At 37.1% G+C, this 18,768-nt stretch overlaps 1 protein-coding gene across 1 annotated transcript in view; it reads left to right on the top strand.

Moving 5' to 3' along the window:
* The window catches only part of LOC107786396 (protein fluG), an 84,778-nt gene that overhangs the window by 49,984 nt on the left and 16,026 nt on the right, over positions 1–18,768 (top strand). The window contains exons 11-13 of the mRNA XM_075221677.1: positions 8,618–8,738; positions 8,808–8,860; positions 8,981–9,110. Coding sequence (XP_075077778.1) covers positions 8,618–8,738; positions 8,808–8,860; positions 8,981–9,110 — 304 coding nt within the window. The remainder of the gene's footprint in view (positions 1–8,617; positions 8,739–8,807; positions 8,861–8,980; positions 9,111–18,768) is intronic.

The following is an 18,768-nucleotide window of genomic DNA, read 5'->3' as shown; positions in this document are numbered from 1 at the left end:
TGACAGCTACTAATCCTAATACGAATATAACATGAAACTTAGCACACATGTAGAAGTAGTAACTTAAATGCGATCACAATTTAAATTCCAACAAGTCATTGAGAACCCAATTCAAATGTATACAAATATCTTCTTACTAAAGTCCTAAGGTTTGGACTTTAAGTACAAGAGAAGCTATAGAACAAGTGTCTTTATAAAGCAGTCAAAGCAACAAGTCAATAAATATTGGAGTCTCCCTCTGGTGATGGCCAGTCCCCAGCAGCGCAGCCTCGTCAATGTCTGTGCCAAAATGTCAATACAGTAGTGTTTACAGACTCAGTGAATGGTTGGCCAATCAAGGCGGACTGGGAACATAAAGTTTGAAAACATGCATAGCACATATTCCATATACAAGCTAATACGACTACAAGTATGATACTTCTAATTGGCACTAGCTAATACAAATAGAAGTACCATACTTTCAATACTAGTTATTCGTAATATAGCAATAAGGTTTATGAAATGTCTTTTGACCAGGTGACTGCTCTCCAAATCCTCGAGAAACTAGGGACCCTGGTATGCCGTCAACCCTCGTCTAGGTGGGTTGGTTATAAATAAGCTTCACCATAGGAGTAAGCACATTATATATGTCTTGTGTATTAGTTTGATTATAAGTAAGCTCCACGACATGGGTGAGTATATTATGTTTGTTTGTATAGTAGTTCAAGTATGTACCTTCATATCTTAACAAATACAGACCCTCATAGCATTATTACAATGCTCAATGCTTCTAGTAAGTTATCTAAGCAGTCGGATAAGTTATCTCAAGTATATGCTTATATTCCATCACATATAAAATAAATCACTTATATGCAAGTACAACATGATTCACAATATAAAATAACAATTCTTTAATACATTCATCGCATGTATGTTACATATATAGCCTATAGTTCCATTAAAACTAGCCAAGTACACATATAAGCATGTCCCGAGTCCTGACACCACAAGTAAGAATCACGTTGTTTTAAAGTACAAGCCTTGAAATCAAGCCAAGGAGAGGGTCCCCACTCACTTGCAACCTCTAATATGACGCCAAGCTTCAACTAAGGTCACCCACATAGTAGCTTGCTGAATCTATTATCAACCACCAGTATTCCAATTTTCTCATATTTCAAATCCTAGGGTTTTAGTTTTCTAGGTTCTCCCATGATTCTATCAACTAAACTATTAGTTGCTTTATCCAACCTCTAAATATGAAAGCCCATACAAATTAGCTGTGAAAAATAACTCAATCTCCAAAATCTATGTTGGGTTCACTTGTGTGAATTTCTAGCCTATTAAACTCTTAAAACAACATTTACACGTGATATTTTGACATGAAGAGAGTTCAAATGACCTCTAAGACCTATATGGAGGCTTTGGGTGTTACATTTAAACCCATTAAACATGTCTCAATCGATTTCCAACAAAAGGGAATCAGTTCCTGATCATTTCAAACACTCAAAGTATATATGAAATTGAGCCTTCACCCATATCAACAGAGCAAATAGAAGTCAACTAAGCTTGGGTTATTACATCAATACATTGTCCGATCCTAAGTCTTTTCCTTCTTCATAATACAGCTTCGAATATCCTTCACTGTAAAGGTCGATTTGCTAGCTAACGTTCTATCTTTTTCTGATAGGTCCTTTGAATATTTTGTTTCTCAAGAAATAATCCATCTTTGGCTTTCTAACTTCATGTTTAAGGATATACTTTAGTTTCAGCAATTATTTCTGAGAAAGAGGAGGAGAAGAAAGACGGGGAATAGAGTGCTTAATTATTCCCTCAAGCTGCTGGGGTTTAAATAAACTTTGACAAAAATACAAATAAGGAAAAACTACAATTACAAGCCTACAAAATCTCCTAATCACTTTATTACAGGGATTTGTGTAATTAGTTAATTACAATTTTGTGTATCTTTCTGTCTTTACATAGTATCAATTCTTACCATATTTAATACTTCCCCTCAAGCTGGAGCGTACATGTCGTATGCTCCTAGCTTACTACAGATATTGCCAATTCTGAACGCTCAAGAGTGATTTTGTGAGGGCATATGCAATGTCTTTTGAGTTGACAAAACTCATAACATGCACCTGGACTCAATCTTTTGTCGAATGAAGTGACAATCTACTTCAATATGCTTCATTGTTTCATGAAATTCTGGATTCGAAGCGATATGTAATGCGGCTTGATTTTCACAAATCAATTTCGTCAGCTCGTCCCCTCCAACCTTATCTCCTGTAAAAGTTGCCTTAGCCATATAAGCTCGTAAGTAGCCAATGCCATACCCCAATATTCTGCCTTGTGCTTGACCGAGCCACCACATCTTGCTTTTCGCTTTTCCTGGATATTAGATTGCATCTAATTAAAATGCAATAACCTGAAGTGGACCGTCTATTAGAGGAAGAACTTGCTCAATTTGCATAGAATACACAACAATGTGTGTATGTCCCTTGTTTTCACTCAATAAACCTTATCCCGGAGAACTTTTGACATATCTTAGGATGCGAATTATTGCATTCCAAAGACTATCACAAGGTGACCGTAGAAACTGGCTAACCACACTTACAACAAATGAGATGTCAGGTGTTGTGAATCGTAACATAGTTGAGTTTGCCACCAAGTCTCTGATATCTAGCTGGATCTTTTAGAGGCTCCCCCTATCCTGAAACAAGTTTAGTATTTGGATCCATGGAGTCTCCGTAGGTTTGCAGTTCAACATGCCAATGTCTTCCAAAATATCTAAGGCATACTTCCTTTGTGAGATGACAATGTCGTTGCCAGATTGTGCCACCTCAACGCCTAGAAAATATTTTAGTATGCCCAAATCCTTAGTTTGAAATTGACTTGAAAGATGCTGCTTAAGTTGGGCAATACCTTCATGATCATCACCTGTGATAACAATATCATCAACATAAACATTTAGAAAAATACATTTGCCATTAGATAAATGCCTATAGAATACAGAATGATCAGCATTTGTTCGGGTCATTCCAAATTGTTGGACAACGTTCGAAAACGACCAAACCATGCCTTGGGAGACTGCTTGAGACTATAAGGAGATTGACGAAGTCGACAGACTAATCTAGACTCCCCTTGAGCAACTGTAGATTTTTGAGAAGAAGAAAAGGCTTCTTGTATTTCTGTGTATGTTTACATCCCATGAGCAAGTGAATTTATACAAAGTCTCTAACGCTAATTAAGGAAATAAAATAAATCTATACAATCAATCCAGCTATCAAATCAAATCAAATAAAATCAGAATAAAATCAGATCTCCAAAATATAATCAAATCTCCTGAAATCATGCTAATCAACACTCAAACTAGGGACGTGACTGGTACTAGGTGATTTAGACTCGCCTAGTAAACCTGCTTAAGTTGTAGGAATATCTACAGAATCTCCCATCTTCAAATCTGTATCAGTGTACCAAACTCCATTCAAATAATTCGTAAATGCATCAATAACGTTCATAACCACAAGGTTTTCAGATAGCTAAAAGCAATAAAATCAGTCTCAAAATTCTACTATACTGGCTTAAACTTCAATTAGAAAATCCCAACATAATTGAAGACACTTCAATGAGTTCATGGAGCAAACACTAGGATTATCCTTTAGAACTCAGCAGAAAATTGTAATAGAAACAATATGTTGGAATAAATTAAGGCTCCAACAGACAATGTGGTACTCATCAGAATACTCTGACTGTAACTGCTCAATATCTCAGCTCACTACTGAGGTGCGGGATCCATACCTGTATTTGTAATACATGTAAACACAAAGAGTGAGTCACAAGACTGAACAAGTGATAACATAATAAAAAACCACATGAGAAGAGCTAATTTATACAACATGCTTTAAAAGAAAACCGTTATGCTGTTTCAACACCATATATATACATATTTAAAATTGATTTTGGTTCTTTCCTTGTACTGCCTCTTAGCTTGTTTTTATTCTTAGATTATTCTCCGTCTGTTAGCTTAAGCTTGTTGGAATAATTTGACACCACCCTTGTCAACTAGTAGGCATGATAGACTCGGTATTATGAGCATTTGAATTGTAATCCACACAACTCCTGTCAGTTGGTTAACTATAATCTGACAATGCCTTTATTAGCTGGGACATTATTTTGCTTATTAGCACTTAGATTGTTCATTAGCACTTACACTTTGTCCCTATCTTATTCTGTTCTTAAGCAAGTGTCATATGCACGACATTAGTAAATATATCTTCACTTGAAAATACAATTCATATAGTAATACTCAAATACTAGTTCCTACTTGACTCAGAACACATTCATAGGTAGCATGCTTGTGAACATCATAAAGCATCTAAAACTTGAGTATAAAACTCGTATCCAAGATTCAAAATAACTTAGACATGCAGATATGAAACTGTAATTGCTTTTCTGTGACTTGTCCCACCATGCAAAATTGCGAAAGAAAAAGAAACTTGGCTATGGAGACATTTATCATGAACAACAACAACACCAACCCAGTGGGATCCCACAAGTGGAGTCTGGGGAGGGTAATGTGTATGCAGACCTTACCCCTACCCTGGAGGGCAGAGAGACTAATTCCGAAAGACCCTCGGCTCGAGAGGAAGAATAGGAACAAGTAAATAACAACAACAAGGCCAGGAAAATGATATCAACAATGTAAGGACCGGAGAAAGAATAAATGGAAGAAAGCAGTAGCAATAGCAATAGCAATAGCAATAGCAAAAGTAATAACCACAAGCAGAAACATGATAGGGTACTAGAAAATCGAAGCGGAAGATAGTACCAAAACAACCCTAATACTGACATTCTAAGAATCGAAGATAATGTACTAGTCAGCTAGCCCTAATAAACCCGAAACAAATCAGAAAAACACACGACGACCTATTACCCTTCTACCCTAATCTTCGACCTCCATACCCTCCTGTCAAGGGCGCCATGTCCTCGGTAAGCTAAAGTCACGCTATGTTCTGCCTGATCATCTCTCCCCAGTACTTCTTAGGCCGCTCTCTACCTCTTCTCCTACCTGCCAGCGCCAGCCGTTCACACCTCCTTACTGGGGCATCTAGGCTCCTTCTCAGATGCCCGAACCATCTAAGCCTCGCTTCACGCATCTTATTTTCCATAGAGGCCACACCCACTTTCTCCCGAATATCTTCATTCCTAATCTTGTCCAACCTAGTGTACCCTCACATCCATCACAACATCTTCATTTCGGCTACGTTCATCTTCTGGATATGAGAGTTCTTGACTGGCCAGCATTCTGCCCCATACAACATAGCCGGTCTAACCGCCGCCTTGTAGAATTGACCCTTAAGTTTTGGTGGCACATTCTTGTCACACAGGACGCCAGATGCTAGCCCCTATTTCATCCACCCCGCTCCTATACGGTGTGTGACATCCTCGTCAATCTCCCCGTCCCCTTAGATAACTAACCCGAGATACTTGGAACTTCCTCTGTTGGGGATGACTTGTGAATCAAGCCTCACGTCTATATCTGCTCCCCCTGACACTACGGTGAACTTGCACTCTAGTTACTCCGTCTTCGTCCTGCTCCACTTGAAGCCCTTAGACTATAAGGTCTGTCTCCAAACGTCTAACTTTTCGTTGACACCGCCTCGCGTCTCATTAATCAGCACTATGTCGTCAACGAAGAACATACACCATGGAACCCCCCATTGAATATGACGCATCAAGTATCCATCGCCAAAGTAAATAAGAACGGGCTGAGCGCAGATCCTTAGTGTAACCCCATCCCAACTGGAAAATGTTCTGAGTCTCCTCCCACTGTCCCCACCAGAGTCTTAGCTCCATCATACATTCCTTAATCACTCTAATGTACGCTACACGAACACCTCTAACCTCCAAGCATCTCTAAAGGACCTCCCTATGGACCTTGTCGTACGCTTTCTCTAGGTCAATAAACATCATATGCAAATCTTTCTTCCTATCCCTGTACTATTCCACCATCCCCCTAACAAGATGGATGGCTTCCGTAGTCGAACGTCCCGACATGAAACCGAATTGCTTCTCGAAAATAGACACCGTCTTTCTAACCCTCGCTTCGACCACCCTTTCCCACACTTTCATAGTGTGACTAAGCAACTTGATACCCCTATAGTTATTGCAATTTTGGATATCACCATTGTTCTTGTACAACGAGATCATCGTACTCCACCTCCAATCCTCGGGCATCTTCTTCGTCCTAAAAATAATGTTAAATAACCCAGTTAGCCACTCCAATCCAGCCATACCCGCATACTTGCAGAATTCAACTGGGATCACATCTGGCCTGGTCGCTCTGCCCCTGCTCAACTTATGCACCGCCCCTGCGACCTCCTCGAAACTAAAGCGCCTACCCTACCTAAAATCACAATGGCTCTCAGAGTGCTCCAAATCGCCCATCACAATGCTCATATCCCCCTCTTCATTCAGGAGTTCATGGAAGTATGTCTGCCACATTCGCTTGATCTATGCCTCATCCATTAAAACTCTGTCGTCCTCGTCTTTGATGTACCTTACTTGGTTCAGATCCCTCGCCTTCCTCTCCCTCGCCTTAGCCAGCCGAAACAACTTTATGCCCATGCCTTTGTCCCTCAGTTCTTCATACAAACGAGCAAACACTACAGTCTTAGCCTCCGTGACCGCCAACTTCGCCTCCTTCTTAGCCTTCTTATACCCTTCTCCTCCTCGTCGGTGCTCTCTACTAACTTCAAATATGCTGCTTTCTTGGCTTTTACTTTCCTTTGGATCTTCTCATTCCACCACCAGTCTCCTTTGTGGCCTCCAGCGTAACCTTTAGAGACCCCTAGCACCTCTCTCGCAGCCTCCCTAATGCAGTCCGCCGTCCTCGTTAACATACTACTCGCGTCCCCACTACTCCCCTAAGCCCCTACAACCAACAACTTCTCTTGCAACTCCTGAGCCTTGTCCTTAGTCAGAGCTCCTTACCTGATCTTCGGTCGACCACACCCAACCCTCTTCTTCCTCTTTAGCAAGATGTCTAAGTCCATCACCAAAAGCCTATGCTGGGTCGTGAGGTTCTCACTCGGAATAACCTTACAATCAGTACACAGACTTTTATCACACCCCCGGAGAAGGAGATAGTCGATTTGGGTCTTGGCCGCCGTGCTCTTGAAGGTAACCAAGTGCTCTTCCCTCTTCTGAAAACTCGAGTTTGCTATCACCAAATCAAATGCCTTAGCGAAATCCAACAGCGACATACCTCCTCCGTTTCTGACCCCAAAGCCAAAGCCGCCATGCACCTCATCATAGCCCCCAGCAGACCTCCCAATATGCCCATTAAAATCCCCTCCTATGAATATCCTTTCAGTGGGCGGAATACCACGCACAACCTCATCTAAATCTTCCCAAAATTGCCTTTTAACCTCCTCATCCAGGCCCACTTGGGGCGCGTAAGCGCTAATAACATTCAAAGTACGCCCTCCGACCACTAATTTAATAGCCATCAGCCTATCATTCACCCGCCCAACCTCTACCACTAGATCCCTGACATCCTTGTCCACCAAGATGCCCACTCCGTTCCTACGCCTCTTACCTGTTGAGTGCCACAGTTTAAACCCGTCCGCCTCCCGCGCCTTAGACCCTACCCACCTAGTCTCCTAGACACAAGCTATATTAATTTTTCTCTTCTGGAGAATCTTAGCTAATTCTATAGACTTCCCTGTCAAAGTCCCTATGTTCCAAGATCCAATTCTCAACCTAATAGCTCCCTTATGCCCCTTACCACCCTTTCCCCTAACCCACCTCCTTCCCTCTGCCCCACTCCCTTACCTACCCGAGGACATGTCCTTAATTCACCATCCTCCCCCACAACCACAGTAACCTACGATATACTAAAGGCAAATAAGTAATAAGATAAGTTGCAACTACCCGACCTTAATCACGCAAACACAATAAGCTCACTGATAAGTCTAAACGAACACGAAAACAACTTAAGAGACATTTATCATGCAAGTTCTAAAATCTAGAAGCAACTTGTGCATAATTTGCTCTAAACATCTAATGTTAGGAAAACAGGTTGCGGATTAAGCCATCCCTTACCTTTCGAGCCAACAACTATAAACTTATTTCCAAATGACCAATCCACTCAATTCACTGACGTATTTATAAATCAATACGAAATCAAGGTTGACAACCTATCAATTCATAAATAATATAAATGTGATCTCTTTTTAGGTATTTTTGGTTTTTTGTGTGTGTGTGAAAGAGAGAGAGAGAGAGAGAGAGAGAGAGAGAGAGAGCGCTCTATTGATGAAGGTTTTTAAATTCTCATTATACTATGTGATATACAGCTACTTTGACAACTTGTAGGAAATGGGCAGAATATAGCATCAAACTAGGAAATGGGCAGAATATAGCATCAAACTAAATAATTTTTAGTTGAATAGTTTGAAGTTGTGGACAAACTCATGTCTAATTATTTCATTGTTTTGTCTTGTCAGCGAGAAAGATATGGACCTTGGCTTGGCAACTGTTCAATTAACTTATCAAGTTTCTCTATAACTTGGACTGATACTATTCAAGAGTTTACACATTTGCAATCATGCATGTTTATGTGCACCTTTTGATACAGGGTAAGAAACCAAGAAATGGTTTTGGTTGACATGTTAACTGAACCTGGTAAAGCATGGCAGTACTGTCCGAAGGATGTGCTTCGTAGATTTTCAACAATTTTAGAAGATGAATTTGGCTTGGTATGTTTTAAGATCTTTTGTACAGGAGCTGAAAGATATTATTGATCTAATGCATATCTATATTTTCAGGTCATGAATGTAGGGATTGAAGTTGAATTTTACCTTTTGAAGAGTGTAATAAAGTATGTCAGGGAAGTTCCCTCTTATATTTTGTTTTTTGGAGTTTCTCTTCTATGATATATGATGTGTTTGGAGTTTCTTATTATAACTTTTAACACTAAACGTGAAAAGAAATACTACAGGGATGGAAAAGAAACATGGGCCGCAATTGACAGGTCCTCTTACTGCTCTACAGCAGCAATAGATGTTGCATCATCAGTTCTTGAAGAGGTTTTCGTTTCATTGCAGTCCTTGAATATTATTGTCGAGCAGGTTAGTTTGCATTTCCTTGATTCTTAGTTTGCGAAATTGATTTTATATAGAGAACTGCAAACTATTAGGAACTTTTAGAGTACTACAACTATTACGAAATTTTACAGTACATTTCTTTATAGTTCCATGGAAAAATGACTGCATACTAAAAGAGTATAGCTAAATAAGGACTTCATGCAACGGACCAACAGAACAAACTACTAGTACATGTTTTCCTTTTACTCAAAGTAAAGCTTTGCAGTAGGTATGAGGGACCTTACGAGATTATTCTTTGTTTTCAGTAATATTTGTTATTTGTGGCTTGAATTATTTCCTTGTATTTTTCAGAAAACCCATAATCCCTATTGGTTTGGGAAAACCCATTGTCCTAATAGATTTTGGAAAGGAAAAACTATTGTCCTTGTCAAATTAGGAAACCTTTCTCTTATAAGTTTGAGACTATTTGGGATCTATATATAGGGGTTGTAGTTGGGGATTCTATAGATTGTATTGTGCTTTTCTTCTCATTCATAGTGGAAAACTCTCTTTGCTTCTGCCTCGAGGATTAGGCTTAGCCGAACCTCGTTAAATCCTTGTGTTGTTTTTCTTCTCTATTTGCTTTGTGTGTGATTGTGCGCTAGTTAACCCACGATCTTCCGTAACAATTGGTATCAGAGCAAGGTTCGAGTTTCTACGTATAATCTAGGGTTAAGATGTATCGTCTTCAACGAAATACGAAGTAGAGAAATTTGACGGGGTTCTAGTTTCAGTCTGAAGGCAATTGATGAGGATTTTCCTGAAGAGATGAAAGAGACAGAGAAGACAGACTTGAAGGAGAAGGATTTGAGTGTGATCTTCATGAGCATTACAAATAACGTTCTTCGGGAAATCGCTGAAGAAGCTTCTGGAGCAACAACATAGAAGAAGTTGGAAGATCTGTATTCTAGGAAATCGCTGACAAACCGCCTCTACCTGAAAAAAAAAAGGTTATACAATCTTCGTATGAATGAAGGTACACCTGTTAAAACTCACCTTGATGAGTTTGATTCAATTATAATGGATCTGAAGAACGTGGATATCAAAATTGAGAGTGATGATCAAGCCTTGATTGTATTATGTTTTTTACCACCGTCTTATGATACTTTTGCTGATACGCTGCTATATGGGAAAGACAACATTTCACTGGAAAATGTTAGTAATGCGCTAAAATCTAAAGAGTTGAAAAAGAGCTTTCCAGACAGCAGAATTGAGGGCGAGAATCTTGTGAGTAGAGGAAGAACACAACAAAAAGACTTTAACAGGAAAATGTCCACCGCCAGATCGAAGTCTAGAGCAAGGAAGCAGAATTGTTATGAGTGGTTGGAGTAAGGTCATTACAAGAGAGATTGTCCCAAGCTAAAAGAGAAAAGAGGGAAGCAGAAAATAGATAATTCGGCAAATGTTGTTGACACTGGCAATACTTCTGATGATAGTGACTATGTAGGGGAAGTCTGTGATGTGAGTTCTAGTCATGGGCAAAATTCTTGGGTTCTTGATTCTTGTGCTACTTTCCACATGTGTCCACACAAGAATTGGTTTGCAACTTACAAGCAAATGAGTGAGACTGTCTACATGGGAGATGATAATCCATTACCAGTAGAGCGGATTGGTAACATCAGTTTGAGAATGTTCGATGGAATTGTCAGAAACATTGAGTGTTGGCATGTTCCTCGGATAAAGAGAAATTTGATTTCTCTTTCGACATTGGAATATCAAGGGTGTAAGTTTCACTCCGAGAATAGAATACTTAAAGTGTGTAAAGGCTCTATGGTACTCATGAAGGGTAAGCTGCATTCCAAATTGTATCATCTTCAGGCCAGTGTAGTTGAAGAGGAAAGTACTGTAGCTTCTGGGAAAAGTGATATGAATCAGTCTCAGTTGTGGCACTTGCGACTTGGTCATATAAGTGATAAGGGATTGTCTTTGTTGAGTAAGCAGAATTTGCTGAATGGGTATAAAAATCAAGTTTTGAATTTTTGTGAGCATTGTGTGTTTGATAAATAGACAACGGTAAAGTTCAGCAAGAAGGCCGAGCACATGACCAGAGACAAGTTAGATTATATACATTTAGACTTGTGGGGTCCAAACAGAGTTCTCCAAGAGTGGTGCCATGTATTTTATGACTTTGATTGATGATGACTCAAGGATGGTGTGGGTGTATTTTCTGAAAACAAAAGATGAGGCATTTCCGACATTTGTTAAATGGAAGACGATGGTTGAGAAGCAAACGAAAAGAAAAGTGAAGTGTTTTCGAACTGACAATTGGTTGGAATTTTGCAATTCTGAGTTCGCTAATTTATGTAGCAGAGAGGGCATAGTGAGACGCCTCACTTGTGTTGGAATACCACAACAGAATGGTGTTGCAGAACGTATGAACATAATGCTTTGTGATAGGGCACGGAGCATGCTTTCACACTCATGTGTTAGCAAGGATTTTTGGGCTGAAACAATCAATACAACTTGTTATTTGGTCAACAGATCTCCATCCACAACTATTGAGTTCAAAACTCCTTTTGCGGTATAGTCCGGTTCGCCTGCTGATTATTCAAATTTAAGGATATTTGGTTGTCCTGCTTATGCTCGTTTGAGGGATGGAAAATTTGAGCCGAGGGCAACGAAATGCATATTTCTATGGTATGCAACTGGAGTGAAAGATTATAGATTGTGGTGCACAGATCAAAAGGCTCTAGAGCTAATTATCAGTAGAGATGTAACATTCAATGAATCTGCCTCATTGGACAGTCAGAGGGAGAAGGCAATAGCAGAAACAAATCGTGGTGTTAGTGACCACATAGAGCTTAAATTGAATCTCCACTAGCCCAGCCCAGTAATTCTAAAGTAAAGGAAGTGGAGGAGGTGCAAAATATTGATCAAGATGATAATATTAATGCACCTGTGCAACATCAACCATATAACATTGCAACAAGCAGAGAGAAGAGAGTGATCAATCGACCGCAAATGTTTGCAAACGTGGTTGATGGGAATCTTCTTGGATATACGAATCCTGTGGGATTCATTTTGGCAGTTGCAGAGACCGTTGATGAGTTTGAGTGTTATAGCTATCCAGAAACTATTCCGAGTATAGAACCAACTCGACAGATTAGTGCTATGGCTGAGGAGATTGAGTCTCTTAACAAGTTTAGGTGTTGCCTAGACTTGGTTGATGTGTGTGACAATGGGTAGAGCCCTTGCGAGGGCTAAGGGCAAGGCAGAGAAACGTTGTGCTTGTTGATGAAGAGAATTCAAGCCAAGGGGAAAATTTGTTATTGGTGGCTTGAATTATTTCCTTGTATTTTTTAGGAAACTCATAATCCCTATAGGTTTGGGAAAACCCATTGTCCTAATAGATTTGGGAAAGGAAAATCTATTGTCCTTGTCAAATTGGGAAACCTTTCTCTTGTAGGTTTGAGACTATTTGGGATCTATATATAGGGGTTGTAGTTTGAGATTCTATAGATTGTATTGTGCTTTTCTCCTGATTCATAGTGGAAAACTCTTTCTACTTCTGTCTTGAGAATTAGGCTTAGCTGAACCTCGTTAAATCCTTGTGTTGTTTTTTCTTCTCTATTTGCTTCGTGTGTGATTGTGTGCTAGTTAACCTACGATCTTACGCAACAAACAACGTACATTACCAGATTATTCTTGCGTTTGGAGGACATTTATGACGAAGCAATGTTATAAATACCAGAAAAAAAGTTCGAAAAATCTATTTTTCATCGCTAGTTGAATTTTGCAATTTTTATTTACGAAATGACGAGAAATCTTGTTTTGTATGTCACATAACTAATATCACTTGTCTGAGGATATTTTATTACTTGACAAATGGACTCATAGGTCCCACTTGCATGCTTTGAAACATACAACAACAACTACTACTATTATGCCCCAGTTCCAAACAAATTGGGGTCGACGATACGAATTCTCATTTCTTCTTTAAGCTCAACTCATATTATCATCATTACGAAATAAAATAATGTGAAAGTAAAAAAACAATATAAGTATATTTATATAAATATTAGTATTAATAATGACACGTGAAGATTTAAATATCATTTATATGAAGGAACAATAAAATTTAATCAATGAGAGAAATTTTATGTTTAATAATATAACAATCATCTAAATGCCGAAAGATATTATTACATTAGCATAATACATGAATTTAAAATAAAAGAACATCATCAAAACTTACACAAATGATCAATTTTGTCATGTTAGTTAGATAATTATGTATTATAGTTTAAAAGTATTTAATATGATGGTATCTTAACGAACAATTCTTTGTGGACAATATTTTTTTGTGTATGTTTTCTCCTAATGCTTTGGTTGCTCTGCCTTAACCAGAATTCTTGTTGTCGATCTTGATATCCCCCTTGAAGGTGCAACATACAGTTGTTCGTGCAAGAAAACATATTGCGGTAAATATAGTCCAATATTTAGGATGTTTGTCCTTTTGCTTTATTTATTATATTTGCAAAACATAAACATACTGAAAATTATTTTCACACAAATTTAAAAGGATATTTCTTAGTTTCGGAAGACGAAAGTTGAATTTAGGGATAAGAATATACTTAGAAGCACATTGACCAGTATCATAATTTTTGCATGTATGAGGTTATTGTTAAAACTTCTATATACCATCTGTGTGCTATTACATAAGCTATTCGGCGTATCTAAGTTTTTCAGTAGCATGATGGGCATATTTTTCTTCAAAATTAACCTATATACAATGGAATATCAATTTTAACTTAGTCTATTATATATATGGTGAGTGGTGACACTAACATACGTAAGAAATAATAAACTTGACAACAAATATGTATAGTAGAAGGCCATTTGGTATTAAAGTATTTAAGTTTTCTTCTTGGTAGTAATTATTGGTATCATTTTCTGCTGAGTTAAAAGCTGAAAAACATTTTATTTTTACTATAAAATTTTTCAATCAACCTTTTAGTTAGTTGATCAATATATTCATTTCTGCTAGTTAAGATATCTTTTTAATTCTATCGTGCGATTTGCACGAAATGCGTTTTAATCTAATGATAGAAATATTTCTCTTATTAAATGCACTACCATTACTCTTGGGATTGATAACCAAGTGTCCAGGAAGAACCAAATCATCTTTTATTGGATGCTCTTCTTTGTTTCTGACACGAAGCAAGAAGACAATGAATACTGGATCTGTTCTTACTTTATATTTCTTGTCAGTTGAATCTTTTTCATTTGAGGCTAGAAGTATAACTTTGGCAAGATAGCTTTTACAGTCTCTGCTTTTGTCGATTTTGGAACTATTGGTAGTACTTGACAGAAATCACCTCTCAAACTATTAATTCCACCAAAAGGTTCATTAATATCCAATATATCTCTAGAACTCCGGGCAATTATTTCAATCGTTTGACACTTAGCCATAAGTGCTTCATCCCATATTATCAATTTTGCTTTCCTTATAAATTTAGCACCATTGCTCTACTTTGATATATTTGTGATGGTTATTTAAGTTGTTTGAAGAGGTATATCAAATCTAAAGTGGGTGACCTCACAATAAAATTGTTGTTGGTACACCACTTGCTATTATCGCTAATAATGTCATGTCTCTTAATATGATATTTGCAAGTAATGCATGACATAGAAATATTATTTCAATTCCGCCGGAGGCATCTACAAAGAATAATCTCGTTATACCAAAGTCGACTCTTTATAATGTAGTCTTGAAAGCTTGTTCTTGATTAAGATTTAGCTTTGATTGTGCTTCCTTAGACACTTGTATAGCATTTTGATTCTTTATAATATACTATCCTTTTTACTTTTTGTTCTAATGCTCTTTTTATGGAATAAATTTATGTACCCTAAGTTGTTTTTAAACTTGAATAAGAATTACTCATATGATGAATTTAAAAAATAATTGAACTGGATTCTCTTGCTAAATAATTAATTAAAAGATTTAATTATCTGGTTTTAACATAAAAAATAATTTATTTTATGTTGATTCAGATCTTAATATTAGTTCATCTCTTGTTTTGAATATTTAATCTTAATTATAATTTTATCCACCATAAATTTTATTTTCAAAGAGTAAAAGATTGATATGACATTTCACTTTTAGATCGTTATGTTTGTAAAATCATTAGTGGTATTGACTCTTACCAACCATTTTTTTTCTTTCTCACACATTTATATTCTTAAATATTTTGTTAGTTGTTGTTTAATAATTGTTTTTTTTCAAAATCACACGAAAAATTGACAAAAAAATATTATTTGAGTAGGAAAATAGCTTAAATATAAAATAAAAATATATTAAAGTGGGGGTATCTTTTTCTCAATTTCAACTCTTTATGCAGTCCATTTAATATTACTTTTGTTTTTTCTTGGTATTGGACATTATGGAGTGGTAATGTATTGCCAATACAGAGGATTCTTATGAAATTAATTTTATTAAACCTTCCTACATATTTTTAATAAGAATTTAATAGACAAAATTTTAAATATAAAAAATTAGCATAGAAGGTATTGTAGTCCAAAAAATAAGTTATTACAGTTATGTCATTTCCCTATGTGTTCTTCCGCTTAATATTTGAGGGCTATTTTGGTATATTAATATTGTATTTATGCTTTTATAATAATATAGGCTCTCCTTTTCTAAATGAGTTTAGACAATATAATATATTCTCAAATTAAATTAGTAACAGGACGGATATTATATTACGTTTTCAAATTAAATTAGTAATATGAATTTTTAAGAAGAATATCCTAAAAGTAATAGGATTTCATAGTTTTAGTATTATGTCCTAAAACTAATAGGATTATAAGGCTAATATCTAGAATTTCGGTTATGTCCTTTTATTATGAGTTATTATGCTTAATATTATAAGGTTATTTTTGCAAACCGACATTGTATTCATGCTTTTATAATAATATAGATTAATATTAATATGTAATAATATTAAAAGTTCGCTACCAAGTCTAAAACGTATTCCCTATTATCTCCCACATGGATTTTCCTCTTCCATTGTACCTTAAATCTTCCAACCTCCACTTCCAACCAAGAGGTTGTGAGTTCGAGTCACCCCAAGATCAAGGTGGGGAGTTCTTGGAGGGAGGGAGCCGAGAGTCTATCGGAAACAACCTCTCTACCCCAAGGTAGGGGTAAGGTCTGCGTACACACTACCCTCCTCAGACCCCACTAGTGGGATTATACTGGGTTGTTGTTGTTGTTGTTGTTGTATTGTGCCTTAAATCTCCTTGATTCTAAGGATTTGTTGTCTTTCGAGACAACTTCCTTCCATGTGATTTTAGGTCTACCCCATCCCTTTTTAACACCTTCCCCACCATAGTTTCATACCTACTGGTCGGTGCATCTATAGGTTAACACAGGACATGATCAAACCATCTCAAGGGGCCTTCTCTCATTTTATCCTCAATGCGTGCTACGTGCACCTTCTGGCGAATGTGATTATTTTTAATCTTATCTAATCTTTATGACCGCACATCCATCTTAGTATTTGTATTTTCACAACACTCATCTTGTGGATATGTTAGACTTTAGCAGCTCAACATTCACTACCATATAACATAGCCGGTCTTATAGTTATTCTATAGAACTTACTTTTCACTTTGGTAGGTATCCTTCTATCACATAATACCCTGGTAACACTTTTCCATTTCAACCATTCAGTTTTAATCCTATGAGTAACATCTTCGTGAATCATTCCATTCTCTTGAAACAACGAGCCTATATATCTAAATTGTTTGCATGTTGGCATCGCGGTCCCATCCTGTCTCACTTCAATTTCGTTATTTTCATGCTGATTATACTTATAGTGCTTGTACTCATTCTTACTTCTACTTATCCTAAAACCCTTACTCTCTAAGGTGCTTTTCTATAGCTCAAGCTTGGGCTGACACCCTCTCTAGTTTCGTCAGCATGCACATCAACAAATAGCATACACCATGGGACCTCATCGTGTATTGTGATGGTTAACTCATATATAACTAGGGTTAATAAGTAAGGGCTCAATGCAGAATCCTAGTGTAAACCCACTATTATGGAGAATTCCTCTATATCCCTACTACTGTTTTCACGCTAGTGACAACTCCTTCATACATGACCTTTATGATATTTATATATAAATATATGAAATTATTTTCTTCTCCATTGGTACTCTATCATATGCTTTCTCTATGTCAATGAACACCATGTGTAAATTTTGTTTCCTTTCGTGATAAATTTTTATCAATCGTCTTAGCAAAACTTATAGTCTTTGTTGTATACCTACAAGGCATAAATTCAAACTAGTTCTCTATCACTCTTGTTGTATTCCTAAGTCTACACTCTATTCCCAAGAGGTTGTGAGTTCGAGTCACCCCAAGAGCAAGGTGGAGAGTTCTTGGAGGGAGGGAGCCGAAGGTCTATCGGAAACAGTCTCTCTACCCCAAGGTAGGGGTAAGGTCTGCGTACACACTACCCTCCCCAGACCCCACTAGTGAGATTATACTGGGTTGTTGTTGTTGTTGATAATTCGCATAACTTGAAATTTCTCCTTTGTTCTTATAGATTGGAAACATGGTACTCTTCCTCCACTCTTCGGACATTCTACCACTTCTTAGTATGACATAAAATAGCTTGGTGAGCCATACTACTCCAACCTCCCCAAGACACTTTTAAACCTCTATAGGGATACTATCTGAACTACGAGCTTTTCTGATCTTCATATTTTTCATGGCATCTTTTACCTATGTCGGCCTAATTGTATGGGTATAACTAAAGTTTCTATCATGCACATACATATGGAGGTCTAAAATGCTATCCTCTTGGTTCGTGTTGAATAGTTAGTCAAAATATCCTCTCTATTTCTTATTGATCTTGTTATCTCCTATCAACGCTTGTTGAGAATTGTCTTTAATACTTCACCTGGTTGAAAATCCTTATCTCTATTCTCTCTCAATTGTGCTAGTTCAAACAATTCTTTCTTCCTTTCTGTTGTCCCTAGCTTTTGGTAGAAGCCATCTAGAGCTTCCACTCGGGCTTTACTAATAGCCTTCTTAGCTTCCTTCTTAGCTCTTTTGTATTCTTCAAAGGTTTCTCTGCCTGGCAACTTCCTATAACAATCTCTTTTAGCTTTAATAACTCTGTGTACCTCCTCGTTCCACCACCCGAATTTCTTGGTCGAGTTCCTAGACCTATAGGCACGTCTAGCACTTCTAGCACTTCTGTTGCAACTTCTTTAATGGAACTTGACATAACACCAAAAAACATAATTTTAAAGTCCTCATTTCCCTAATTAAGATACTTAACTAAATCACCCAAAAAAAGAAGCAAGAAACGAATGAAAATATAGTACAAATTATATTAGATAAGAACAAAAGTTCTTGTCTTAATTTTTTCTATCATTATTTTTTTTAAAGCCAAAAAAATGTAAATAGTTATTCTCTCATTAATATTTGTTGAAGATCGGCAATGTCCATCCTATGAGAAAGAAGATTGGACTTGGGATATTAAAGTAATGGCCTGAAAAAAAGTTTTGGTCATGATTTTGTTCCAGCAACAAGCAGTTAACAATTTGTAGAATTTGAGAAACAAAAAAAGCTTCTTTATATTTCGATATGTCAATTTACATCTCAAAAACATGCTACTTATGCAAGG

The sequence above is a fragment of the Nicotiana tabacum genome, chromosome 9 (assembly GCF_000715075.1).
Source record: "Nicotiana tabacum cultivar K326 chromosome 9, ASM71507v2, whole genome shotgun sequence".
Classification (NCBI taxonomy): Eukaryota; Viridiplantae; Streptophyta; class Magnoliopsida; order Solanales; family Solanaceae; genus Nicotiana; species Nicotiana tabacum.
The sequence above is the reverse complement of the archived record's forward strand: the minus strand, read 5'-3'. Positions and strand labels throughout refer to the sequence as shown.